Source organism: Syngnathoides biaculeatus, chromosome 16, assembly GCF_019802595.1.
Source record: "Syngnathoides biaculeatus isolate LvHL_M chromosome 16, ASM1980259v1, whole genome shotgun sequence".
NCBI classification, from domain to species: domain Eukaryota; kingdom Metazoa; phylum Chordata; class Actinopteri; order Syngnathiformes; family Syngnathidae; genus Syngnathoides; species Syngnathoides biaculeatus.
This window is the reverse complement of record NC_084655.1, coordinates 16,893,654-16,921,420: the sequence shown is the minus strand read 5'-3', so window position 1 is coordinate 16,921,420 and position 27,767 is coordinate 16,893,654. Positions and strand designations below refer to the sequence as shown.

General features: G+C 44.3%; 4 protein-coding genes across 7 annotated transcripts; 2 read left to right on the top strand and 2 right to left on the bottom strand.

Annotated features, from left to right (window-relative positions):
- The first annotated feature begins 183 nt into the window (after window positions 1-183).
- Window positions 184-11,074, top strand: atxn7l3a (ataxin 7 like 3a). Of its 2 annotated transcripts, XM_061845480.1 has the most exons (14): window positions 185-456; window positions 918-951; window positions 1,577-1,677; window positions 1,744-1,876; window positions 2,545-2,716; window positions 2,789-2,889; window positions 2,965-2,987; window positions 3,073-3,118; window positions 3,861-3,898; window positions 4,015-4,089; window positions 5,690-5,733; window positions 7,327-7,398; window positions 8,597-8,739; window positions 9,678-11,074. In XM_061845480.1, exons 3-14 carry the CDS (start codon window positions 1,627-1,629, stop codon window positions 9,896-9,898), a joined length of 1,119 nt encoding a protein of 372 aa, XP_061701464.1. In that variant the 5' UTR covers window positions 185-456; window positions 918-951; window positions 1,577-1,626; the 3' UTR covers window positions 9,899-11,074. The 2 variants fall into 2 exon arrangements, with proteins under 2 accessions (XP_061701465.1, XP_061701464.1); XM_061845481.1 differs by lacking the exon at window positions 7,327-7,398 and having other exon boundaries at window positions 184-456.
- Window positions 11,075-11,133: 59 nt separating this feature from the next.
- Window positions 11,134-15,455, bottom strand: tmub2 (transmembrane and ubiquitin-like domain containing 2). Its single transcript, XM_061845482.1, has 3 exons — window positions 15,319-15,455; window positions 13,689-14,224; window positions 11,134-11,996 (listed from the first exon to the last, which is right to left on the bottom strand). The coding sequence occupies exons 2-3, from the start codon at window positions 14,213-14,215 to the stop codon at window positions 11,609-11,611; spliced, it is 915 nt and encodes a 304-aa protein (XP_061701466.1). The 5' UTR covers window positions 14,216-14,224; window positions 15,319-15,455; the 3' UTR covers window positions 11,134-11,608.
- A 1,311-nt stretch (window positions 15,456-16,766) lies between these two features.
- Window positions 16,767-20,648, bottom strand: asb16 (ankyrin repeat and SOCS box containing 16). 2 transcript variants are annotated; one of them, XM_061845479.1, is made up of 6 exons: window positions 20,516-20,648; window positions 19,015-19,362; window positions 18,487-18,754; window positions 17,309-17,717; window positions 17,163-17,246; window positions 16,767-17,071 (listed from the first exon to the last, which is right to left on the bottom strand). In XM_061845479.1, the coding sequence occupies exons 2-6, from the start codon at window positions 19,352-19,354 to the stop codon at window positions 16,781-16,783; spliced, it is 1,392 nt and encodes a 463-aa protein (XP_061701463.1). In that variant the 5' UTR covers window positions 19,355-19,362; window positions 20,516-20,648; the 3' UTR covers window positions 16,767-16,780. The 2 variants fall into 2 exon arrangements, with proteins under 2 accessions (XP_061701463.1, XP_061701462.1); XM_061845478.1 differs by lacking the exon at window positions 20,516-20,648 and adding an exon at window positions 19,455-20,306.
- Window positions 20,539-26,994, top strand: hrob (homologous recombination factor with OB-fold). Of its 2 annotated transcripts, none has more exons than XM_061845477.1 (10): window positions 20,539-20,741; window positions 20,884-20,934; window positions 21,433-22,584; window positions 22,678-22,761; window positions 24,259-24,393; window positions 24,478-24,586; window positions 24,682-24,740; window positions 24,866-24,988; window positions 25,071-25,200; window positions 26,801-26,994. In XM_061845477.1, exons 1-10 carry the CDS (start codon window positions 20,739-20,741, stop codon window positions 26,851-26,853), a joined length of 1,899 nt encoding a protein of 632 aa, XP_061701461.1. In that variant the 5' UTR covers window positions 20,539-20,738; the 3' UTR covers window positions 26,854-26,994. The 2 variants fall into 2 exon arrangements, with proteins under 2 accessions (XP_061701461.1, XP_061701460.1); XM_061845476.1 differs by having other exon boundaries at window positions 20,541-20,741; window positions 24,682-24,767.
- The last annotated feature ends 773 nt before the right edge of the window (window positions 26,995-27,767 follow it).

Genomic DNA, 27,767 nt, shown 5'->3' with positions numbered 1-27,767 from the left:
CCTCGTCGTCATTTCGTAGTTAACACCACCTCATCTTCTTTTCGTCCTTTTAATTTTTCTTCCTTTCTTCTTTTTCATTTTTTAAATCGTTTTTTTCTTCCTTTATGTTTTTTTTTCCATTTTAAAATATCTTTATTGATACGTTAACGCGAAGCAATGACGTACTCGGAAGTGCTTCGTTATACCTCGCTGTGATTGGCCGCGCGGTGCTGCATGGCCGCCTCGCGACTGTCAAGGAGCACAAGACGGCCGTTTGCCCGTTTCGTCAAGAGCTGCGACAAAGCAACAATAACAACAAACAGGAATACCCGTCGGACTTATTTTATTCGATTTTTTTTTTGGGGGGTCAGCGATAGGGCGAACATGGACGTCGACGAAGATATCACGCGCTGACTGAGCGGGTCATGTCGTGTCGTCTGCCGCCGGGGGGGACCGGGCCGCTTCCGTGACGAAGAGGTAAAAAGAAACCAAAATAAAATGTGTTCATGACGTCACAACGCTGCCGTTTCTTACTAGCACGCCAGCTAACGCAAAGATTACTCACAATTAGCCCCGTTTTTATGTTCCGTAAAGTCCACTGTGCTGTTGCTTCCTAATCAAAACAAACAAACAAACAAACAAAAAAACCCGCACGGCATGACGTAACAGAAGCCGCACAAATGGTCCACACCGTGGAGCATTATGTTCATTTTCGAACAATTTCGGTGGCCCAATGGCGCTAAATAAAAAGTAGCTTGGTGCCTCATTGTCAATTTGATTACCCAGAACGTGTTTTTTTTCCTCTTTGCTAGTTGGCGCTACAGCTATTATGTGAATATATATTACACATATATGTATTCAAAAATTTTAAATGACTGCCATTGGAAAACACTTTTTTCCATTGGTGTTGCGTTCTGTCATCTTTTCTTTCTCAACAGGATGAAGAGAGAAAAGCGATTTAACGTCTTAAAAGTGAGTAGCTTGATATTTCGCACGTGACACTGCCCAAACATTTTTTTTTTGGAGCTTGAAAGGGGAGGAACTTGTATTTAACGAGAGTTATGTGTGCGATTATTATCGCCATACATGTGTTCTTTTTCTACGACTGATAATATGATATACGTGGTATTTTATTTACGCGAGTAGCAGCAGTTTTTATCACTACAAATACATTTTGTAGCTTAAAAGTGAGTTATATGACATTAGTGTAATAGCATGATCTATGTTTTCATTTTTGTCAAACAAAATGACTGTTTGGTTAAACATGACTAATAATGAGTAATTGTGACTGCCATTTGTTCATTTTTGTCAACAAATGTGATTATTGATGTTTGACACCTTAAATGTATTTTTAACTCTAAAGTTGGACAGATGAGCCTTGTTTATATTTTTTCACAATGTGTTTTTTGTTTGTTTTTCACGCTAAAAGTTCTAACTTTAGAGTTAATGTGACTGATAATAGATCTGCATGATGATAGTTGTCGCCATAAATTTGTCTTATCTCTTAGCAGCCATTAATACGGAGTTAATGTGATGTGATGACTTGATCTGTGTTGATTTTTGTCAACGTGTTTTTTAAAATGCTTTTATCTGTCAGCGCCATCTTGTTACGGCACTATCAAGAAGATTCAGCAGAGGGATTTTCAAATGAAAATGGAGGATATGGCCCTGTCAGGCCCAGACAACAACAGGCTGGAGGTACAAAAACGTTATATATTTCTCATGTTTTTAGATGTTTAATGATTGTGTGTATGTGTGTGGTAGGGCTTGGTCCACGACATCTACTCTGAGCTGGTGGAGGACGCCTGCCTGGGCCTTTGCTTTGAGGTACATCGTGCCGTCAAGCTCGGCTACTTCTTCCTGGATGACACCGACCCAGAGAGCGCCAAGGAATTTGGTTGGTACCGTTGCGCCTTTTCAGACTTTTTTTTTTTTTTTAACTTGAGTTTAGTGAGCGGCGGCACGGTGGATCAGCTGGAAAGCATTGGCCTCACAGTTCTGAGGTCCTGGGTTCAATCCCGGATTCGCCCGCGTGGATTTTCTCCGGGCACTCCGGTTTCCTCCCACATCCCAAAAAAATGCAACATTAATTGGACACTCTAAATTGCCCCTAGGTGTGATTGTGAGTGCAGCTGTTTGTCTCAATGTGTCTTGCGATTGGCTGACAACCAGTTCAGGGTGTACCCCGCCTGTACCCCGTCGACAGTTGGGATAGGCTCCGGCAATCCCCGCGACCCTCGTGAGGATAAGTGGCAAAGAAGATGGATGGATGGATAGATGGAGTTTAGTGAGCATCCAAAGGAAGAACTTTAGTCTGACTGCCCACAGTCTCCACTTTGCTGCCTTGGTCGTAACTGGTCACTCTGTTTCAAGCATTCTGAGCAAAGTCATGTAATTGAATAAGAGTTGAGCAAAAATGGGTAAAAAAATAATCAAATAAACACACATGCTATGATAAAACACTCCGTTTGGCTGCATCATAACCGAACGTGGAAAAGTATCTCAGAGGAAGTCTTTATTCCCCTCCACTTTTGTTTTTTTTTTTTTGTTTTTGTTTTTTTGCAGAGATTGTGGACCAGCCAGGACTGGACATCTTCGGCCAGGTCTACAACCAGTGGAAGAACAAGGAGTGCGAGTGTCCCAACTGCAAGCGGCTGATCGCGGCGTCTCGTTTCGCGCCACACCTGGAGAAGTGTCTGGGCATGGGACGCAACAGCAGCCGCATCGCCAGCCGCAGGTTTGGCCCCGCACCAATGGCCTCTTCAAGTATTAATTATGATTGAATTTATTTTTTTATATTTTTTGATAGGCTGGCCAGCAACAACAACAATGTGAGCAAGTCGGAGAGCGACCAGGAAGACAATGACGACCTTAACGACAACGACTGGTCGTATGGTGCAGAGAAGAAATGTGAGCAATGTGAAAATCCAACAGAACCTCCCATTAGTCCCCTATTACATAAATATTTATTTCTTTTTATTGTAGCCAAGAAAAGAAAATCAGATAAGGTAATTTTGGTCTTTTTTGTCCTTAATCGACATTAAACAGTGTCTTGTGCTGTTCTCAAAAACTCCTGTTTTTCCATCTGTGCAGAATCAAAATTCCCCGCGACGATCCAAATCACTAAAGCACAAAAATGGTGAGTCACGATTGGTGAAATTTGAATGAATTTATGAAAATTTATTGATTTTTAAAATGTTAACAACGAGTGAAATGTTTTTTTTTTTTCAGTTGATTTCAAGAAATTAATCAAAATATGGCACTATAATTTGGTGAAAGTATTTTGAATTTAGATACCTTTTAAAGAGAAAAATGAGTAAAAATTTGATTCAGGTGAATCATTTGAAAATGGGAAAACTGGGGTATGCGTTTAATTGAAATAAAGTCTGTGAGTTTTCTCTGGGTACTCTGGTTTCTTCCCCATCTCAACAACATTCATGGTAGGTGAATTGAAGACTTTAAATTGTCCGTAGGTGTGAATGTGAGTGCGAATGGTTGTTTGCTGACGTGTGCCCTGTGGTTGCTTGGCAACTGGCAACCTGCGATCCTCATGCACATAAGTGGTGTAGAAGATGGATAAATGGATGGATTTAAAACTTTAAACTTTGATATCTTTTTCATACTTTTTTAACATAATTTTTCAAAGGTTTTCCTAATAAATCCATTCCTAAAATTTAGCTTTAATCAAAATACGATTATGATTAGAAACTTAAAATTCTTGTACATAAATATTGGGTCCAATATTTCTAATTAATTCATATTAGTGTTGAAACATTATTTATTAAAACATTAAATGCACCCAAAATCTCTTTTGTAGTTAAAAAAAATATTGAAATTTATTTACATGATAAAAAATATGTCAACCTTGATTTGTGTTTCAGGTGATCTGGGCAGCAATGTCACTTCAGAAGCGTTCAAGGTGACCCTTTCCTTCCCTTATTATTATTATTATTATTATTAGGCAGTTTTCTGTCAAGGTTACAGGACTTGTGTCAAAGACGAAAAGCGCTTTCTGTGTCTTTTACCTTCCTTTAGTTCAACAACTACGGCAACGCCGGCATTAATTACGAAACTCTGGGGCCCGAGGAAGTCCGGTCGCTCTTGACCACGGTGAGAAAACTACGCTTACTGTTTTGACACCAAAGCCATACGCCATACTTCACATTAATCCACAATAGAGCTCGTGCATGTGACGTCTCCATTTTCACGGCGCCATATTGCCGGTCGAACAGAGCTGCTCGACATTGAACCGGAGGAGAATATATACAATAGCCGAGACGTGTTGTGCTGTTGGGTGTCACAACAGACGAGACAGATATCCAAAGAGATCATTCTATGGAATACCTTCTGAAAAGACCAGAAAATATCGATGGATTTCAGCTATTAAACATGATGGGTGGTCCCCAACCAAAAATATGCACACGCCTGTGTAATGATCACTTAATTTCAACTAGGAATTATTCTTAATCTAAAATTACAAAGTATTTATAATGCCAAGTTGACTCATTTGAGAACAATGCATAATTTCCAAAAAAACATCTGTTGCAAAGAGCTTTAGAGGTGTGTGTGTGTGCGTGTGGCCGCAAAACGCTTCCGAGTATGGAAGAGCCGACACCCCGTCCTCTTTTTTTTTTTTTTTTTTTTCTTCTAATCATAGTTTATGAATGCGGTTTGTGTAGAACCAGAGGTCATTTATTTAAATATTAGTATTTCTATTGAATACCCGATGAAAAGAACGATGGATTTCGACAAAGGTTAACGTGTAGCCGAGTACGCTTCCACGTTCACAAGCAGTTTCCCCATTGAGAACAGATCCAGCAACAAAGTATTCGTATGGGTCCAGACTTTTATACTCTTTCAAACCTTTCCGTGTAAATCTTGATGATTTACTCACCAGATCCATGGGTATATTCAGTTGTCCAAGACAAGCGGAAGCGAATTATTAGTCCCAATTTCTTATTGGCGAAAACTTCAAGGATGGATTTTGACAAAGGTTAACGTGTAGCCGAGTACGCTTCCACGTTCACAAGCCGTTTCGCCGTTGAGAACAGATCCAGCAACAAAGTATTCGCATGGGTTGAGACTTTTACACTCTTTCAAACCTTTCCGTGTAAATCTCGACGATTTACTCACCAGATCCGTGTGTATATTCAGTTGTCCAAGACAAACGGAAGCGAATTAATAGTCCCAATTTCTTATCGACAAAAACATCGACCGGCATTAAATATGGGTCCTCTATGGCAAGTTTATCTAATTTTTCCACGTACTGTCGTTTATTTCCACCTTATAAATGTCTGACGGTATCGGAAAAGACTCTGGGCGTCGTGCTACAAGACATTTTTCCATGTCGTCTCCTATCGACTTAGCATTGAGCAATGCTTGGCTTGACCGGCAATATGGCGAGGTAAACAAAAGTCACGTGATTTTATGACGTAGGTGCACGAGTTCTATAGTGGGCTTCAAACCATGCTTAGGTTCCTATTATCACATTCTCTAGGAACCAAACGGTGAACGGCTAGCTTCACCCTTGGCAAGCGTAACGACGCGTACAACTGCCGACGAGGGGTTGCTGATTTACTGATTCGGGCGGAATATTCTGGGATTCTTGTGTTTCCTGAGCAATACAAAAGTGTACCATACTGTACCGTCCGGTCGGTGGAAACGAGGCGTGAGGGCGGAAGGTTTGCTAAGGGTGTGTCTGTCTGTGCAGCAATGTGGGGTAATCTCGGAACACACCAAGAAGATGTGCACCAGGTAGGTACAACTTGCGCGCTCCACACATTTTCACACTCTGCCGTGAAGTGGTTACGTCTGCCCTACCCTCAGTTTTCCCCTTTCCGCTTGATACTGCTCTAAAGTGGATGTGCATGACGACTTTCACTTTCATCTGCATCTACTTGAAATGTTGGGACGGACTGAAGGTTAAACACAAGTTGGCAGTAGGATGGGCAAGGCATCGACCCGCACACACCCGCCTCCAGGCGGGCGACCGGTCACCAGCCTCTTTCGTACAGAGAACCTGCAAAATGGCCGCCAAAATCACGGCGCTTTTACGCGGTCACACTGTGTCTCACAATCAGATATAAAAGAGGATTTTGCAATTAAAAACACACTTTTTATATCGATAACTGTCATTTTGAAAAAAAAAAAATATATATATAATATATATATATATATATATATATATATTAGGACTGATGCGGATTTGCAACATTTCTTCATCTTGTTTTCATTTTTAATTGTTTACATTCCAAAAAAGGAAAAACTTAAAATAGAACACTTACTGTTTATATAGTGACGCACCGAATTTTAGGCTACTGAAATTTTTTGAATTTTTAAACGTGGGTTTTCTCCGGGCACTCCGATTTCCTTCCCACATCCCAAAAACATGCAACATTAATTGGACACTCTAAATTGCCCCTGGGTGTGATTGTGAGTGTGGCCGTTTGTCTCCACGTGCCATGCGATTGGCTGGCAACCAGTTCAGGGTGTACCCCGCCTCCTGCCCGTTGACAGCTGGGATAGGCTCAGCACTCCCTGCAACGGTCGTGAGGATAAGCGACAATAAGATGGATGGATGGATGAACTTTTTTTGTCCAAAAATGATTCAGAAATGCATTTTAGTTCCTCTATCGCACAGGTGTCAAACTACAGATAAATGGACAAAAACTAATGTATAGATAAAAATAAAAATAGTAGTTCTTAAGTCCCCAGTGTCAAACTCAGGCCCGGGGGCCAGATTTGGCCCGCCACATGATTTTATGTGGCCCGTGGAGCCAAATCTTGCGTGTCATTATCATAAATGATGAAGTTGAAATATTACAAGCATTTTTGTGACCAATTTTACAAACACATTGCTCTTGATTTCTGATTCCAAAACTATTTAGTTCATAAATTGATGATGTAAATATGATGAGACGATTAAATATTTTTGTTTCACAGTCACAATGGCCAACTGAGCGAAGCCGGAAACACAATGCGGCCTGCCCCTGTCTTAAATAATAAAAACAACTATAGTAAAAATAAAAACAAAATATAAATAATTAAATGAACAGCAAAAAATTATGAAAAAATGGGAAAAATAAAACAATTAAAAACAATAACAGAATAAATGCATAAAACACAATACAAACACATTTTTTTTTTACATTTGGGTGCAGGATACTGTGTTGCTGTGTGAAAGCGCCGACAGGGATGACGTTTACCTCTGCTTACTTTGACTTTTTTCCTACTTTCCCACGATTCGTGTAAAAAGAGGCCAATTATGGTGAAAAGGTCGTCCCCCGTCGAGGCTCGTGCGTGAGACGGTCAGGGATGTGTAACGCCACCTTGTGTCGTGCCCACCAGGTCCCAGCGCTGTCCCCAGCACACGGACGAGCAGAGGAGGAGCGTCAGGGTGTTCCTCCTGGGGCCGTCCGCGTGAGTGTGCCCCCTCACCCGCCCTCTCCCTCCCCCCTTTCCCGTCTTTAACTCCTCATCCCTTTGCTTATATTTGTACTCAATTCATGAGTGAGTGAATGCTTCTTTTTATTGTTTTCGACCCAAGTTGTGTGTGTGTGTGTGTGTGTGTGTGTGTGTGTGTGTGTCTGTGTCTGTGTGAGACTGCACTTGTGTGAGGGTAGCTGTTGGTGTCGAGGAGTAGGTAGTGCATGCACATGTGAGGAAATGTGTCCGCGGAGGTCTGTGTGTGTAAATCAGTGTGCTCAAGGGTAGGCGTGTGTGTGATGTAGGTCGAAAGTAATGGAGTGGAGTGAGAGTACGATTGTTTATAGTCACTCACATTTGACGCGCCATCGCACTCGCAAATCTGCACAGTCGAGCACGAAAAATCGTGTGTGTAAAATTTGTCACAAGTAGAAAAAATAGATATTGAAAGACGTCGCTTATTTTGTGTAGTCTTGACATTAAGTTACGCGTTTATTCCATAAACGTTGGTAACAAAAGAAGCCTGATCCTAGACAATCAGTATTCACCCGGAAACAGGAAATGCAAGTTCACCCACCTAGCAGGACTTGTTTTCGTATTTTCGGGAATTTTCAGGAAAGTCTACTTTCATCTCTGCTAATCACACCCGCAACTTTATATCCGCGGGCATGACTGACGACACCCGTACATTTTTCAAATGTGAGTGACTGTTTTATCTATAGGAGTGTAGGTGTGTGTGTGTGTCAGAAGAGTGCATTGATATTATTGTGAGGTTTGGACCATGAAAGTTTGTGTGTTTGGATTAGAGTGTGAGTGACTGAGTGTATGTGCGACAACACGTGAGGGTAGAAGTGTGTTCCAGTGAATATTCTCATTGATCCAGGTCATTGCATCCTCAGGGATTTGATGATCGCAACTGGACTGTCAGTAGTAGTGTGCGTGTGTGTGTTTTAATAAGTGTGAGAGAGAAAGACTGTGTGCCCTTTCCACGTCTTTGCTCTCATAATGCAAGCAGTGACTCAAAATGGACGCCTCGCCATAAACAATCACGTCTCCCGGCCAGTCAGCAGTGAAAGTCAAAAATAACACAATAGACACCATCAAAAGCACGTCGTCATAGCATATTGTACCAAGTTTCATTTGCAACGGGCAGAACTCGAATTGACCTGGTTGTGTTTTCCGTGATCACCAGGTCGTCCCTGCCCGACGCCACAGCGGAGAGCGACGCGTTTGAGCTCCAAGGGGACGGCGGCGGGGCTCAGAACCTCATCAGCCGCCTGCAGTGGGAGGACTCGCCGGAGATTTCACCCACTGACTCGGCCTCGTCCAGAGCCAGTAAGGAATGACTTACTTAGGGCATTTTTGGGTGTATTGTTTTAACCAGCTCATTTATATATTTATCTTTAGATTTTTTTTCATTGCTTTCATTTTTTTCTGTTCATCCCATTGTCTCTGCCTCATCCAGAGCCATTAGGACAGAATCACTATAATCTTTTCACTTTAAAAAAAAAATAATAATCACTTGTATTGTGTTTTATGCATTTATTCTGTTTATTATTGTTTTTAATTGTTTTAATTTTCCAATTGTTTTCATTATTTTTACCGTTTATTTAATTATTTATATTTTGTTTTTATTTTGGGTATTGTTGTTTTTATTATTTAAGACAGGGGTGTCAAACATTGTAGTTGTAGTTCCGGCTTCCCTCAGAGGGCTGTTGTGACTGTGAAACAATACAAATATTTAACCGTGTCATTAATTTATGAACTAGTTTTGGAATCAGAAATCAAGGGCAATGTGTTTTTCAATTGGTAACAAAAATGCTTGTAATATCTCAACTTCATCGTTTAATGATGATGACATTTTGAAATTTTGGTACAGATTTTGAAAGAATCATGAAAATCGGCGCTCTAGATTTGGCTCTGCGGGCCACATAAAATCATGTGGCGGGCCAAATCTGGCCCCCGGGCCTGAGTTTGACAACGAGTGATTTAAGAACTACTGTTTTTTTCTCATTTATCTATACATTTAGTTTTTGTCCATTTATTTGAACATGCATTAGTTCATAGTGTATATAAAGTACATTTTCCAATGTTTTTTAGCTTTCTGTCCACCATTTTTGTCGTTTTAATGTCTCGGCCTCTTCAAGTTTCACTTTTTACTCCATTCACGATTGTTCTTTGTGGCTTTTCCCCGGAGTGACTTTGTTTTAGCTTCTAATTGGCTAAAATGTCCCTGGATATGTTTCACACATTCCTTCCGTCTCTCCTTGCAGGCACCAACCATTCGGACGCTCGCAGGCCGAAGAAAAAGAAGCGAACCACGCTGGCTTTGAACAGCACGGCGGGAGGCGGCGGCGAAGGAACGAGCGGAAGTCTGACAAGTGGCGGCAATGGCGGCGTCTCACACATGAACATGAACTTGGCCGCTAAGAAAAAGCGTCCCAAACTTCCTGCTCCTCCATCTATTTCCAGTATTTACGACAACTTGAACTAGCACCGGAGGACATTTTACCCCACGTCTCTGTCGACTTGAGAGGATGAGCCGGTTGGGATGATGCGTTCAGGTGCAGCAACAATCTCTCTCTCTCACACATTCCTCAGCTCTCTCGACTGCTGTGCGTATTTCAGGTGACTTCTGTGTAATATATTTCCTCAAATAGTGGTCTCCACTAAATGCTATACCCCAAAACTCATCTGATACAGTACCCCAAAAGACAAATGCTTCCCATCCAATAAATGGCATACGCCAAGGACAAACACAAATAAATGCCAGACCCCAAAAGGTAAAAAGACCCCTCCTCCGTAGGCCCCACACCCTCAAAATTCAAATAACCCCTCGACCCAACAGACATTGTACCCTGAGACGGATGAAAAAGACAAACGTCTCCCTCCAACTGATGCCCGAGCAGAAAAGAACAAATTGACCTCTGCCTCGAATAGACGCAATAACACAAAAGGTAGACAAACGTATTCCTCCAATTACGGGTTGACCCCGAAAGACAAAGATCTTCTTCCAGTTGATGCCAAACCTCCAACGACAAATAGACAACGTACCCAGAGAACTTTTTGTCATAGATCTTGTACCCCAAAACAAAGAGCTTTCCTCAAAATAGAGGCCTCCACAATAGTTGCCGTGCCCCGAAAGACAAATGGAAGTCATATTTCAAAAGATAAATAAAACAATGCATCCTGGAAGAAAAAAACGCCTTCCTCCAATACAAGACACACCCCAAAAAAGGCACATAGGATCTCCCTTGAGTCGCCACCACACCCCAAAAAGACTTGACACGGGGTCGCGCCACGGTGTATTGCTGCCCGCTATTTGTCAAAATATGCTCCTTTTGTATATTGTGCGGCATATATTTTGAGTTTCGTCAAGATGATTGTGACCTGATTATTTGATGTAAAGGATCCGAATGGTGATGTGTTATTGTTCTTGTTTACCACACGTGCACACACCTCATATTTGCACATTTAACTGTAGTAGCGGTGGTGGTGGTTGTCGACGTGGACAAGGTAAACTCACATTTTAAATATATGTATATTTTTATAGTCCTGTGAGGTTTTGTTGTTTTTTTCTGGTGATGTGAGCTCTGAAATATCAAACGGAGAAAAAAGCCTTACGGCCGCCGTTCTGTGTTACTGTCTGTAAATAAACAAATACTGTGGACATTTTTTTAATGCTTTTAATTGGAGACGTCAGACTCCAATTTTTTTTTTCCTCCTAAGTGCCAGATTAATCTTTCATTTTATTTTCACAGTATACACAACATTGTACACGAAAGACACCAGGCCTGATATACTTTCACGTTACGGTATCTCAGCCTTTACATTAATTTCTACACGCCACAGGAAAAAAAAATCATCTTGAATAATTGACAGGGAAAAGAAGCTTCAAACAACGGAAAGCAGAAATAAAAGCTTAATAACAGATTTTAGTCCTTTTTTTCCTCCGTTAAACCTCCACCAACAAAATTTTGTCTTCATAATAGTTTGTCAGCATCTCAGGCAGGTGAGCCAAAAACTGCCTGACGGGGTCCCGAAGATGTTTTATGACAGGGAAGTAAAACGATGGATGGGAAAAGGCGCCGAACAATGGTGAACTTCTGCTTTTTTTTTTTTTTTTTTCCCCCCCCTCTTTGGTTTTCAGCATATTGATTCAAATATGAAGTTTGCTCTAACGTTACGTGCTGCTGAGTTTTCTTCAGCGGCTGTGCATGCCGAAGATGAGGAAGCTGAAGAAGACTGTGACGCCCACCAGGGAGATGGTGGCAGGCGCGGTGAAGAACTGCCGGTAGTTGATGCGGAAGTACCACACCACGGCCAGGATCACCACGAACACGGGCACCACCAGGCTGCCCGTGCTGATGGCCACGCCCGCTGCCCGCAGGCCCCCGGAGACGGCGGTCACCCCTTGGGGGGAGCCCGCCGCCTCCGCTTCGGGGTTCCCGTCGCGCGGGGCCTGCGAGACGTGGCAGTGGATGACGCTGTTGTGAGTCACGTTGAGGGACAGCAGAGTCCTCTTGGAGTCCTGCAGGAGTTGGCCTTGGTAGATCAGCTTGATCTGATGCTCGCGCCCGGAGAAGTACTTACTGACCGGGGAGAAAAGCCAGAAGGTAAATTACATATTTTCCAGGAATATTAGACGTTAAAGTATGACAGTATTCCTGTGCCTATTTACAATTTGCTACTCGCAAATTACCCAATTTTTGGGCAGGACCTACCACTTGATGGAAAAACAAATACCGTAATTTCCGGCCGATAAGGCGTGACTTTTTTCACACCCTTTCAAACCTGCGGTGATGTGGCTGATTTGTGGATTTTTTTTCTAGCGGAAAAGGTGAGAGTGAGACCGGTGGAACATATGTGCCGAGGAAGTGACTTTTATCGGTATGTCCTGTTAGCGCTGCGCTAGTGTTAGCACCACGCTAGCGTGTTGCTGCTGTGTTACTGCCGCGTCTCAGTGATTTTAGGTATGTTTTTTTTAAACCGGCCCTGTTAGTTCTGTGCTACCGTATTTCTACTGTGTAGCTGCCGTGGCTGTTTTTTTTTTTGTTTATTTTTTTAAACAGCCCTGTTCGTGCTACCTTGTTGTTGCTACGTTAAGCAAAGCTAAGGTATTACAACTTTGAAAACTATTTCTGTGTACCGTCTTTCTTTGTAAATACCTCGTGTTTCAATGTGGGTTTCAATATGGGCACTTGCGGGTTTTAGAGAGCTGCGGCTTATGTACGTACCAAATGATGTTTCCTTTACAAATGTACTGGGTGAGGCTTATAATCAGGTGCGCTCTGTAGGCTGGAAATTACAGTATTTGTTGTGTTTTTACTCTTTCTAAAACTAGCATTTATTGTTAATCTACTTTTTCGTGGCAAAGCCTGTATTCTTCATGGTAAAATTTAGTTTTTGTGACAGTTTTGTTTATGTAGCAAGATCTAGTATTTTGCAGCAAAATACTGCCATCTTTTTGCTAAATTCAAAATCACTACCTTTCAGGGGAAAAAAACAAAACACCACCATGCTTGAGTTACCAAACACTGCATCGTTGAAGATGGTATTCCACCTTAAATTACTATCATATACTATTTCGCACCAACATCACTAGCTGATTTAAAACATCTCTTAATTTATTAACCCTGCCATTGGTCAAAATGGTATCGATGTGCAAAGTCAAAGTCTGTACTCGCGCCAAACATCTCTCCAAATAAAAAGCCTATAACCCTTGTAGGACATGGTGACATACCAATAATATGTATTTGAAAAAATATATGAACATACCGTAATTTCCGGCCTATAAGCTGTGACTTTTTTCCACATGCTTTCAATCCTGCGGTTTATGCGGTGATACGGCTAATTTGTGGATTTTGTGCCACAAGGGGGCACTTGAGCGTAAAAGGTAAGAGTGAGACCGGTGGAATATATGTGGCGAGGAAGTGACTTTTACCGATCCGGCCCTGTTAGCGCTGTGCTAGCGTGTTACTGCCATTTCTCAGTGATTTTTACCAGTATGTTTTTCTTTTTAATCGGCTCTGTTAGTGCGACGGCGTTAGCATTACCGTGCTAGCGCGTTAGCGTGGCAGTGCTAGTGTTGAACTCTTTCTGTACCGTCTTTGTTTGTAAATATGTCGGTTTCAATGTATTCACTTGCGGCTTTTAGAAGGCTGCGGCCCATGTATGTACCAAATGGTATTTCCTTTACAAATGCACTGGGAGAGGCTTATAACCAGGTGCGCTCTGTAGGCCGGGAATTATGGTAAATATTTGGACAAAACGCGTGGCCTAACCTTTTGAGCTGGTCCACAGTGTGGTGAGGCTTGACGACAGCCACTTCCTCCGTGTCGTTTAAAAACTTAAGTCGTACGCAAAAGGGCGGCGTGGCAGACACGTCTTTTTTATGTACCCCCTCCGTCTCCTCGTCTTCGCCGTAGTCATCGTCTTCCTCCTCGTCCGAACCTTGAATCCTTCTCCTTGGGGGTGCTTTGCTCTGAATGTCCAGGAGCAGGTCCGCGTCGTCCGACGGCAGCCCCTCGTCAACGTCGTTGTCGTCCGGCTTGTTCTCCGACGAGGGCTGGATAGAGGCCGTCTGCTCGGGTGTGTCAGGCTGGGGGTTTCCGCCCGCGTCGCCGCCCGCACTGATGAGGGAGGCGCGCGCGCCCGCCGTCAGGATGGTGCCCAGGATGTGGTCACCACGCTCGGCCACGTGCGTGGAAAGCCAGGCCAGGACCAGAGCCAGGGCCACCAGCAAGGCACCGCCCGCCGCGGTGGCCTCGCCGCCCATCCCCTCCAGCATGGTCAGTGCACACACGGCCATCCTCTTGTCCTGCGCAAGGACGGCGTTAATATTCGCTGGTATTTTTGTCACAAAATCTGGTATTTTGGTACGAAATATGTCATTCTTGTCAGCGATATTGGAGAAAAATAAAATTTTACATTTTGGTGTAATTCAGTGTTTTGTGACAAAATAATATTGTTTGCATGACAATCTTCTTTCTGTGGGAAACTATTTGTGGCAAAGAAAGTATTAATGTAACAAATTACATAGTTTCCAGGACACAGTAGTGTTTTAGTGACAAAATGGCATATTCATATAGGTGTAATTTAATGTATCTTGGGGTTCTTTGGCAACATATGCAGTAGTTATCAAATAATTTTCGTGAGAAAATAACTATATTTCATAGCATAAGTGTTTATAAGTATCTTTCATAGCATAAGTTTTAATATGACAAGTTTTTCGTGGGAAAATTAATGTTTTGTGACATGGTAATTTTAGTGTAATTATTTTTGGGCATAGTATGCAGTTTGTATTACAAAATGTGTAGTTTCATTGACATATTCCGTCGTTTTGAAAATATGTAGATGGGGTGGGGTGTTGTTAATCCAGTGTTCGTGACAAATCTGTTGTTTTCGTTACATAATCTCGTGATTACATGAAAATTGTTTCCACTGAATTATCCAACAATTATGTGTCTTTAATGGCACATTACGGTATAATGTGTGCGTCGATCATTGTAAAATCACAAATAGCAGTAAATGCATAATGGAAAAAGTGGGAAAAGTCAAACCCGGAAGTAGAGTAACCATACAAAACGGCCAAAAAACGTCAAATTTATTGACGTCAAATATCGGTTATTTGGCGTTGGACGGGAGGAACGCATACAAAACTGGTTTTAAATCCCATTGGCGTGTTTTAACGCGGATGAGCAAAGCAGCGAGTGGGCAACATCGTGACTCCCGTCAAAGTGTTAAACTATGTCAACAACACCGAGCGGCGTTAGCGTCTCAAGCTAATCCGAGCTGCATTAAAAACCAAGAGCCGTTTCATTCTTGTGGCTCCCTTTTCGCGTTTATTCGTCGTCGCACCCGTTTAACAAGCCGCCGCTCAACGTCAGTGTGGGCGACACGATTATTTCTTACCGGCCTGGCGCGTTAGGGTTTATCACAGCATGTTTGACGGTGAACCCTCCGTATGCTAGCAGCTAGCAAGTGGCTACTTCCTCAAAACCACACACACAGGAGAAAGGGTGGGGTGACGTCGGCGAACAGACGACGCGTCGTGTTCTCAAGTATATTTACACTTTATTTCGCCTTATATATTTTATCTACATCATAAAAAACGTCTCTTGACAAAGTTTTAAAGCAGATTTCAAACATTGGATCCACAATATACCAATGCTTGCACTCTTCCGAGAATGGGGTCAAAAATGTCCCCAATTCAAATCAATGCGTTTTTAGCAAGGAACTGGATTGTTCTTCAAAATTTTCAAACGAAGAGTTGTAATATTTTCATATTCCAGGTATTTCTTATCAAACACGTTTGTGACATGAGGCCATTTTAATTTTTTCCCCCATTTAATTTAAAAAAAAATGGAGTTTTTGTATCAGTAGCCCACTTTTCTACAAGTGGGGTAAAAAATAACAAATTAAAATTGGTATTTTTGCAATAAACTCTCATTTTGTTTAAGATTATATATTTTGTTCACATTTTTCTATGTACATATATCCAGAGGAACTACTTGGGCTCATGTTTGACCCAACCAGTACATAGTGATACGAAAACTGCAATTACTTAAAATTCGTGAAAAAATAAATTAAAATGCGATCGGGATCAGGTCACAAACATATTTTACGAGGAATACCAGGAATATGAAGATATTACAATAATGATTATGAATAGATCGATGGATGTCAGGAAAAGGTTAACGTGTAGCCGAGTACGCTTCTGCGTTCACGGTCACCTTCTAAATGTTTAACGGTATCGGACAAAACTCTGGGCGTCGTGCTATAAGCCATATTTTCGTTTCATCTCAATGGATTTAGCATTGAACAACGCTTTGTTTGACCGGCATTTCCGGCCAGTGACGTAATTTCGGTGACGTAGGTGCACGAGCTCGATAGTTGGAACTGTTGTTGCTGCAGCCACCTTGAAAAGGTGACTTGACTGCTTACTGACTTAGTTACTTTACTAATTACTTGATTTCAAGAGAAACTAATTCAGATTGGAAGTAACTTTTTAGATACAGTCGGCACAAAATGACGAGCACCACACATTCAGGAAGTTGAAGCCTCATGTTTACTGAGTGCAGAATTGACATCCCAAATACAGTAATGTACCTAAACATGGAAATAAACACCTTTCTCAAGGGAACTGATACGTACATATAGATAATTTCATGCACGAGGGACTTGGACTGAAGTAATAACGGAGCAACCCTGCATATTGTTGGACTTCTGTGGTTTCCACTTTTCCTGATTCCGCCCCCAAGAACGTACACGCACTTGGCTCCCACCATCGTAATCTCGTAGAGCGAGAAAACCGTTTTTTCCCCCTGTCCTCTTAATCTCAATTCTTCACGTTTAAATGAAAAGCCCAAAACATTCAGTGGAGGGTCCCATCATTCCGCAGGAGCAGGTAATCCCTGACCGAGCCGGGGACGTCCAGTCGGGCCACTCGCGAGTGGCAAAGCGTCCCCAGGCGGCGCCGCACCGCGTGTCGGCAGAGGTGCTGCAGAGAGCGAGGCTGCCCGCTCCTCTGGCGGACCACCTCCAAGAAGCCCTCTTGCTCCTGCGCGAGAGGGCGTCCGTCCAGCCAGTCGCACGGCGGGATGTGCGGGTAGGAATTCAGAATCACTTCCAACGTGGCGGGAGAGACGACGCACTGCCACAGCGACTGCGCGGAAAGGTAAAACACCGTGGAACGCTCGAAATGGTCTTTGTTTGAAAAAATAATAACTTTTGTTTCGAGTGGAGCTTTTCCAAACCTTTGGTGGGACTGGTTTCGCTCCGTGGTTCAGGAGGGTCCGCACCACTGCTTCAGGTTGCTGGTCTAAGTAGTCCTCCAGCACCTTGAAGGACAATCAGTGGTTTACTTTCTTGTACGGATGTTTTTGCCTTTCTGTTTTCGTACCTGCAGCACACAATCCATGGGCGTGTACCCCGCGCAGTTGCTGACATCCACCTGGGCGCCGTACCGCAGCAGCAGCTCCACGATGGCTGGGCAGCAGTTTGCGCAGGCGTTGTGCAGCGGCGTGTGTCTCTTCTTGCCCGCCGTGCGCGGGTCGGCGCCCGCATCCAGCAGCCTGCGGACCACGCCCAGGTAGCGGCCCGCCTCCGAAGGCCTGTCGGCCCTGGCGCAGGCGGCGTTCAAGGCCGTTTCGCCCTCCCGGTTGGTGGCCAGAACGTCGGCGCCGAGGGAGAGCAGCAGCTCCACGTGGCCCTCCAGACCCCACTGGGAGGCCACGTGGAGCGGGGTGAGCCTGGACTCCGCCGTCCTCGTGTCCACCTCGGTGCCGCTGTCCAGAAGCAGCTCGGCGCACCTGCAGGTGGATTTACATTTCTGTGTAAAACATATTTTTATATAGGCGATAGTGTCACATTGACTTGAGCGTTTAATTTATAACTGAACTCAATTTATTCAAATGTCAACTCAGTTATCCCTTTTGAAATGTATTAATTTCCCGTATTTGGCCTCAGTTAACGTTAAACACTAATTAAAATTATCCACGCATTCCCGAATTACCGATTTCAACCCCACCAGAAAGGCCTGAAATCAGGTCGTTCAAATTTCTCAAGCTTATCTATGTCACTGGCATAGTTTTCGCCGCCTTCCCTTTCAGCTCCCGAGCCAGCTCTGGCAACGTAACAAACGTGTGCTCTCGCAAGTGGGTCTCCTACACAGAGACAACCAATCAGAGGAGAGGGGCCGTCTTTTGCCAAATATGAAGAAAGTGGATAGAAAACTGGGTCAAACAGAAGTAACTGTCAGAGGGGGGCTTCTCTGGACACTTATATGACAAAACAAAGGTTTTCTTTCAAATAAAATTGTAAACTCAATGGTGGTCTAACTAGTTAAAACATGGGACCTTTAATAAAAAGAAAAAAATGATAGCACTGTATTGTAACATTCATTTAAAAACTAACCGATGTGGATTTCACGAATCAAATGTATCATTTCGATAAAGATCAAAGACAATTTAGTCTTCAGTGAACCTAGCGCATTTTTTGGGTAAATCTCAAGGACCGTTAACTGGATTTGTAAACATCATATGAGAAAACGTGGCACGCGACGGTGCCCCCCGAGCTCACCGCAATGAGAGCGGCGAGGTGCACAGGTGCAGGGGGGCGTTGCCGTCGACCGCCAGCAGCTGCGCGTCCGCTCCGTGGGCGAGCAGCAGTTTGACGCAGGCGGCGTGTCCTCCCGCGCAGGCGTCGTGGAGCGCCGTGCCGCCGCCCGGGTCCGCGTTGACCTCGGCCCCGCGGAACAGGAGCTCCTCCACGCACGCCGCGTGGCCCCGGCCAGACGCTAAGCGCAAGGCCGACGTCTGCCTCACCCTGGAACTCATGGTCCACATGTCTGAGGGAGGAGCACAAAATACATTCTGTAATTGTGTCGGAATAATTCGGATCCCTCCTAAAATGGTTCACAATTGACAAAAATGCAGCTGTGCCCTGATTTAAGAGTTGAATTCATTCCATGACCATGCTAAGAACTCAGTTTTTCCCACATGAGCTGAACTCGCGAGTCAAGACAGATGGTTTTCACAGACGTGAAAGGCCACTGAGAGAAGCCGTAACTGGCGTTTGAGTTTGAATCCCTGAGCTGGAAAAGCGTACCCATGTCCGGGGCCCAGACCATCTCCTCGTGCACAATCTCCATCAGGGCGTTGACCATGCCGGGGTCCCTGAGGACGGCGTACACCCCCTTCATGTCTCCGCACATGAACGTATTGTGGACGGCGGCGTCCCGGCAGCGGACCTGGGGCGGCGCGGCTCGCACCTCTTGGAGGGGCCGGGGACCGGGCGCCGGTCTGCGGGGGGCCCTCGGCAGCGGGGCCCGGGTCAGAGCTCGCCTGCGGGCCAGGGCCTGCCGCGCGTCCTCCCAGTCCTGCAGGTCCTGCTCCAGCCTCAGGGAGCGCAGCGACGTGGACGTGAAGGGAAATGAGTCCTTGGACATGACGCTTCCTGGAGAACACAAACAAAAGGTCACATAATGTGTCGGTTGGGTTTCTTGGTTGAGCAGGTCCAAAAAACGCTGACTATCAGGTTTTACTCACTCTCGACTGGCGGCTGAAACGGATCTTGACCCTCAGTAACGGCACATTTGTACTCCTTTTCATGTGCAATTGCACATGCCATTTCTTCAGCAAGGTACAGTGTTGCCAAAATCAAACTTATAACCAGCTATTAATAGTTTGTCAACTGACACCTACACGTTTCCAAAACACTCGATAGGTGGCAGTGTTGAGGTAACAGCCTTGAACCGCCATAGAATCAGCAAATGGCAAGGAAACAGCCCAAAGCCCAAAACAAGACAAAAACGTTTGTTTTCAATACCTTGCTATTGTCCCTCACACCCAAAAAAGGACAACAATAAGGCCCAAATTGTTATTTATTTTAGATAAAATGACGTATTTTCATACTATGACTGAAGACAGTAGGGGAACTATCTTACGCCATTTACTGACTCTTTGTCAAAAAATGTACAGGGATTTGATGATTTCCGCTTTGTTTTTCACAATTATGCGACGATGAATATATTATAATTTCTTCTCAAAGCCAAAAAGACTATACATAACGCCCAATCTTTATTCTTTCAAGATAAACTTCGGCAAAGTAACTTGTAGTGAGGTTTCCCAACTGTGACTCGAAGCTGCACAGGAGTCATTTTGCTGTATTTATGCATTCTTGGTTAAAAAAAAAAAATACTGTGCAATATTACAGAAAGAATCTGACGAGTGGAAGTTATCATAATTTGACATTTTTTATGGCTAACAGTTAAGTGTACTTTGCCTCCTGCCCGTTGACAGCACTCCCGCGACCCTCGTGAGGATAAGCGGATCAGAAAATGGATGGATACACATGTTAAATTTACTTTATTTGGAGTTACAGGTAAACAAGACGATAATGTTGAAAATATTAACATTTGTCGATTCAATGAAGTTTTCCCCAACTTTGGCGGGAAACAAGAAGAGAACGAGTTCCCTGTTGTCATTTCATCACTTTATTGATTATTATAATTATTATTATTCCCCCATACAGACAAAGTGAAGCGATCCAAAACGTTTTAAAGAGGTAAAAATCAACAAGTGGCGAGACATGAGGTGAACTGTCTCACCTCAGTTTTGCCTTCTTTGTCAAACGACCGCCTACGTCAACACTTTGAAGAGTGAGTCGCGGGTGCACAGTTTCTCCAAAACCGCCCATCACACCAGCGACTAATTTGCTTCTTTTTGTGAGAAAATAACGTTTAAAAGACAACATAATCAGACTCGGCGTCTCCGGATGGCCTGCGACGTCTTGCTACATTTAATAACTCGTCGCGACATCTCGTGCCTGCGATGGTAAGTCCGGTAGTAAAGGGTCGAAACGTTAGCTTGGACGCTAACGTGACGAATACGTTGTTATTTTTGCTTTAAATCATAATGTTTTTACGTGCTAAGTGAGATTCAGGGATGTTCTTTTTTTTTTTATTTACTTTTCCAGAGCTACCAACTAAATGGGCTGTTTAGCATTGGCGAGGACTTTGACGAGGAGGTGATCACACGCACTCACAAACACACCTGATGCCATAACGCTTGGATGCCGAGTGACGTCACATAAACCGGGAAAAAAATCAACTACCACTATCATAAAATAATGTAGTAGACCCACGTGTCCATAAAAAATGCGACCGGAAAAGTTTAGCCATTACAAGATACACATCGATTCTATGTACTGTAATGTCGGAACCTATAACCTATTCAAAGGTCTCCTTTATTCAAAATATTTTTCATTCTGTTTTATTCATAAGTCAAAATAAATCTGTCATATGGTTCTAAGGTGCACATGTATTCGGTGTGTTGATTGAACGAAAAGGCAATAATTGGCATAACCCTGGCAAGCAGGTGGCTTGAAATCTCTGACGTTGTGATGTAATTTTGTCATTGAGTATTTTTCAGTAGGTGGCATGCAGGCGCATTTTTTTTTTTTCTTCAGAAAAAAAGTACAAAGTGGCTGGCAGATTTAATCATAATATTGTTGATCCTCCATCAGGACGTGCTGGGGACGAACTGGACTCTCGGACCCCGGGCAGCGGTGCCTCCCCGCCCCTCGGCTTCCGCGCGTGCGGCCGCAAGAGATTCCGGCACCGATCCCCTTCGGAGGTCAGCTTCCCCGAGTTCCGCTTCGGTGACGCCAACTTTACGGACGCTCTCCTCTGGCATTCAAGCTGACCCCCTTTTGAGGAAACTCCCTGAGTCCGGTTTTGGGGGGCCGCCAAGACCAGCTGTCAGTTTGCCACCCTCTCTGGTCGCTGCCAACCGTGTGGGCCCCAGAGGTTCCGGCACCAACCTCCTCCAGCCAACCGAGGAATCATCGAGCCCTTCCTCGAAAACGGTTGCTCCCGGTTTGCGGAATCTTATCGCTGAGGCTCAGGCTCTGAGGCCCCATCCGCCCCCCACACCAGAGATTCCAAAGCCCTTTGTGGGGACCTCCACTGCTGTGCCATCCTGCCCTCAAGGCCAGGAAACTGTTCCTCCGACTTTGCAGAAGGTCTTCTCCAGCATTCAATCTCGCCCCCTTCCACATCCCACCTCGGTCCCCCCTGCGTCCCACTCGTGGGCACAACCGAGCTCGGTCCCAACCACTATTGCAGCATTACGCCCGCTGGGTACTGCCCCCGTTACCCCCGGAGCCGTCACGAAGCCCCCTTTGACCGTGCAGCAGAAGTCCACCATCAATACCACCGGACAGGATGACTTTGACGACTGGGACTTGGACCTTGTCGACTTGGAGGAGTGTGACCGTCTAGCTGGACCCGTTCCTCCGGCCAAAACCACCAACACGGGTGGAAGGACCCTAAGAGCGCCAACCTTGAGACCCCCCTGCACGCTCCCGCCGCAAAGTGTTCCCACCCCCAACTCTGTTTCCAAGACTTTCGGGAAACCTCAGCACGTTCCTCGGGTTGCTCCCGCAACCTCCCACCCACCCCGAGGCCTCTTCGAGGCTATTTCGCCTGAGCCGAGGCCCCCGCCCTCCCCTTCTCCTGCCTTTAGTCCGCACCCCCTGAGCAAACCGCTGCTGACCAACCACCTGGTGCAGCTGGTGTCGGCGTCGAGCAAGATGTGCCGGAAAAGGCCGCGCTCGGAGCCCCGACCGCCCAGGTCGCGACGCTTCCCTGGCCCGGCGGGGCTCCTCCCTCAGCAGGTCAGTCGCCAACATTTATGTACTTCTTTGTGGATTGTCTTCCTGTCATCATAACATCATTTAGTGAGTTTATTTAATTTTATTTTTTTTCAGCCACAAAATCACAATCTGGATGAGATTGTGGTTTCTGTTTCTCAGACCCCCTCCCACAGCGTGGGGGCACGCCTTCCAAACCAGGTAATTATACATAAAGTAGGCACTTGAAAATAGGACGACTCAATCTGTGGGCCTTTATCTCATAGTCCCACGATGACGTAGTGGTAAGTATGTCTGCCTCACTGTTTTCAGGTTCTGGGTTCGAATCTCAATCTGGACCTTTTTAAAACTGTAGTTGAATAGCGCTAGCACACGTGACGTCACCATTTTCACGGCTCCATATTGCCGGTCAAAAAGAGCTGCTCGACGGTGTGGGGGACATTGAAGCGGAGCAGAATATACACAATGCCCGAGACTTGTTGGTGCTCTTGGTTGTCACAACAGATGAGACAGATAGTCAAAGAGATCATTCTGTGGAATACCAGCTGAAAAGACCAGAAAATATCGATGAATTTCGGCAATTAAACGTGATGGATGGTGCCCAACCAAATACACACACGCCTGTGTAGTGATCACTTCAGGTAGGAATTAATCTTCTCAATCTCAAATTGCCAAAAAGTATTTATAATGCCAAGTTGGCTCAATTGAGAACAATTCGTTTACAAAAAAAAAAAAAAGACAGCGAGTCGTCTCCAACGTACACGGAAGCGTGTTGCGGCCAAACGTTAAACTTCAGTAAACCTATCCCCAACAGATGTTTATTTTTTTCATTTTTTTTTTGTATGCATTGTTCAAATGAGTCCAATGCGTTTAAAAAAAAAAAACAAAACTGAAAACAAACAGTCGGTTACACAGAGATTTACATAGGTTAAAGTGTGGCCGCAACACTTCCGCGTTTTTTTCCTATCATAGTTAATGAATGCGAGTTTGTGTAAAAGCAGGAGTCATTTATTGAAATCTTGGTATTTGTATTGAAAAAAATCTGAGTGGCTCCATCGCTATGTGGGATTTATTCTCGTTTGAGAACAGATCCAGCAACGAAGTATTTGTATGCGTCCAGACTTTTCTACGCTTCCAAACTTTTGCGTGTAAATCTCGACGACTTACTCACCAGATCCACGTGTAGATCCAGTTGTCCAAGGCAAGCGGAAGCAGGTTAACAGTCCACTTTCTTATCGGTGTAAACATCGACTTCGACATTAAATATGGTTCCTCTATGCCGAGTGTCTCTCATTTTTCCACATATCTTATTTCATTTTCACCTTTTAAATGTTTAACAGTATGAGACAAAACTCTGGGAGACGTATTTTCGTGTCGTCTCCAACGGACCTAGCATTGAACAATGCTTTGCTAGATAGTCACTATGGCCAGTCTCGTGACTTCGGTGACGTAGGTGCACGAGCTCTTTCCCCTTGATTTACAAATTGTTTAGCCTTGCAGTATTGTTCAAAACATTTTTTTTTTTTTCTGTGAATCATTGGTTTGAGGTTGCAAGACTCATCCCTCGAGATGAGTCAATTATTTGTGTATATGTAGGAGTGTGTAGTTGTGATTTCCCTGCGCTGGATCTCTGTCTGTGTTGAGGACGAATGAACTTTATAGGTAACGGATTGATTGTGTCCCACTACCTTTGTCCAGGTTTCCAGCTCTCAGACTGAGGAAGAGGAGTTCAGCAGCGGTCCCTGGGCGGCGATGAAGGCCCAGATGGGACTGGACGAGCGGAACCCGGCGTGCTTCCTGCGCTCGTACAGCGTGCTCATGGTGCTCCGCAAGGTCTTCCTTAGCTGCCTTGTTTTCACCTCCATCTTGTGGAACCAAAGTGTCATTTTTTTCCCTTCCTTGTTTTTGTCCCCGCAGGCGGCGTTGAAGCAGCTAAACAAAAACAAAGTCCCGAATATGGCCGTGATGCTCAAGAGCATCAACCACGCACACACCGACGCCAAGGCCGTGTTTCGGGATCCTACAGGCACGCACACACAGATTGGAGCGAGCACCGCTAGAAGTTTTCGTGACGTTTTAGGATGACAATTGTAAAATGGTTTTGGTTCTGGTTGACTACAGGCGAGATTCAGGGCACGTTGCATCGGCGCCTCCTGGAGGAGCGCTCAGGAGAACTGAAGGTCGGTGCTGTGCTGCTGCTAAAACAAGTAAAGAAAACTTGAAAATTATTATTGTTTGTTTGTTTTTTTTTTAATGTTTCACCAGGGTGGTTTTATTTTAACGCCGGTGTGATGTTTACTTGTAGGTGGGGGTATTCTCCCCCTCCCATCGCAACCACTACCTCAACGTGACTCCGAACAACCTCCTCCGAATCTATTCGCCCGACGGGGCCTGCCACGCGTCGGGGCAGCCCCCCCCGGCGGTCCCGGTGGGGCGACGCGCGCAAATCTAAATCCGCAAGCTGTCTGGGCCTCTGTAAAAATACATATTTTTTTTATTGTTTTGTGTAGGAGCCGACGCCGGGGTTGGCCGGCGGCAAGGCCGTGTCCCGCATGCAGCTCGTGTTTGACGATGGCGACGGGGACGAGGACAGGACGAAAAGCAAAGACAGAAGCCCGCCGAATTCAGGCTGGGACGCAGGTGGGTGAACAGCGTAGGATGCAAAACAAGGGTTTTGTAGTTGATGCGTGACCATATTTTGATAACCCTTTCAAATATTTGCTCTTAATTATCCACCCATTCATTTTCTTAGCTGCTTATCCTCACAAGGGTGGCGGGGAGGGCTGGAGCCTACCTATCCTAGCTGTCAACGGGCAGGAGGCGGGGTACAGCCTGAACTGGTCGCCAGCCAATTGCAGGGCAAATGGAGACAAACAGCCGCACTCACGATCACACCTAGGGGAATTTTTTTAATGTTGCATGTTTTTGGGATGTGGGAAGAAACCGGAGTTCCCGGAGGAAACCCACGCAGGCACGCGGAGAACATGCAAACTCCACACAGGGAGGGTCGGGATCGAACCCCGGACCTCAGAACGCTTTACCAGCTGATCACTGTGCCGCCTGCTCTTAATTATTTCGTTTGTAATTTTTATATGTCATTTATTTTTAATCAAGTTCAATTCACTCATCTTAAACTGTAACTTAAGTGATTTAATAGTATTTGGTTTATTATACTTTTTTTTTTTTTTAACATTTTAATAGATTTTGTTTCGCTTTACAATTTACACCTGGTAGTTTTAGCACCACCTGTTGCTGCGTATGATGTTAAAATGTTTTTTTCACGTAGTTTTTAATGATTTTGGATTAATACTTTATTAGGGGGCACGGTGACGCAGCTGGAAAGCGTTGGCCTCACAGTCCTGAGGACCCGGGTTGAATCCCGGTCTCGTGTGTGGAGTTTGGATGTTCTCCCCGTACCTGTGTGGGTTTTCTCCGGGAACTCCGGTTTCCTCCCACATCCCCAAAATATGCAACATGAATTGGAGACTCTAAATTGCCCGTAGGTGTGATTGTGAGTGCAACTGTAGTCTGTCTCGACGTGGCCTGCAATTGGCTGACAACCAGTTCAGGGTGTACCCTGCCTCCTGCCCTTTGACAGCTGGGATAGGCTCCAGCGCTCCCCGCAACCCTTGTGAGGATAAGCAGCGAAGAAAATGGATGGAAAATTACTTAATTCAATGTTATTTTTATGTAATCTTCATTTTATAAGTGCCAGCATGCCTGCGACCCAAGTGAGGATAAGCGGTACGGAAAATAGATGGATGGGTGTTTTAAAATGTACACCTCCGGGTTTGGTTGCCCTAGCATGTCATCAGTCTGGAATTTTTTAGGTGATTTTGAGGTTTTAAAAAAAAAACAAAAAAAACTGAATTTTTCATGTCTTTTCTGCGTGATGGGGCAAACTTTTCTTGTTCTTTTTGCTTTTACATGTCGTGTCAGTAGCTGGTAAATTGGCTCCCTGGAAGCACATATTGCGAGACAGGTGTGAGATTGAACAGTAATATTCACGGGGTTCTGCGTGTACCCCGGAGGCGGATAAATGCCAGATGTTCCATTCCGGCTGTGACGTGGCAATTTTCGGTAAATCTTTCGCCCGCTCCCACACCGTCGCTTTGCTGCCGTATTTTGCCGCCGCTGAGTTCTGCGTAAGCTGGAGGCAAAACGTCTTTTGCAGGATCTCCATGTGGAAGGGGCTCATAATACTTACATAATACTTCAGTCCATATTTCTGTCGTTGCAGATGACTTGGATGAGCTTCTGGTGGCACTCCCAGAAGACACCTACAGTCTTTGATGGGAGCAGATGCATCACCAATGAGCCAAATATCATTTTGATAATGTTAAAAATATGAAAACACTTGCCTATTTGTGTTTTGTTGAAATTCAACCCATGTTCCTCTCTTTATTGATATTAGTAAAGAAATATACGTGTCAATCTCTGTCACATTACATGGATTGTCATGTCCACAGAATAATGTTGGATCATATCACCAGTAGGGGGCAGCATTATGTAAAATACAGTGAAAGACCGGCCAAAAACCTCTATGAAATTAAAGGGTGGGGGGAATTATTTTATGATAAAAGGTAAGCAGTGCTGTAGTGTTAGCACAGATCAACAGTTCATGTTCTACTAATGTTCAGTCAAATTGTGGATTTGGGTGTGGGGGTTAGTATAATATAAATTGCCTTTAAACTTCCACAGTGTCTCCTCCGCTTCATATGCAATCTGACTGCATAATTTTATCTGATGACGCGTCACATGGCATTAAAATGCAGCCAGCACGCGTAATTGGTCTTCATGCAGGGCTGCGCCGGGCTTGATATGACATTTTAAAAAAGAAAAAAAAAATCTTCTCATCTTGCGTTAAATTGAGTCCCTGGAGGAAGGTGAATCTTTTCATCCCTCTAATATTTTATTTCATTTTTTTTCCCAACGAGTTTGGCATCAAATAATCAGTTTCAATTTCTTTGAAGGTGAGAACTTTCTGTGAGGACGAAAAGTTCAAACGTGACAAATAGTTCATTATATTTACAATTATTGCTTTCAAGTGCTGCCAATTATTGCACATGGATAAAAAGGGTCTTAAACGTATAATTTCATCATCCAATATTTAAACTTAATGAGCGACATCGGTGAGGTTGCGTGTGATTGGTTGGTGAAGAAATTGGGGGCGGTTCCAATTATAAGTCATCCTGCTGCGTCACGTG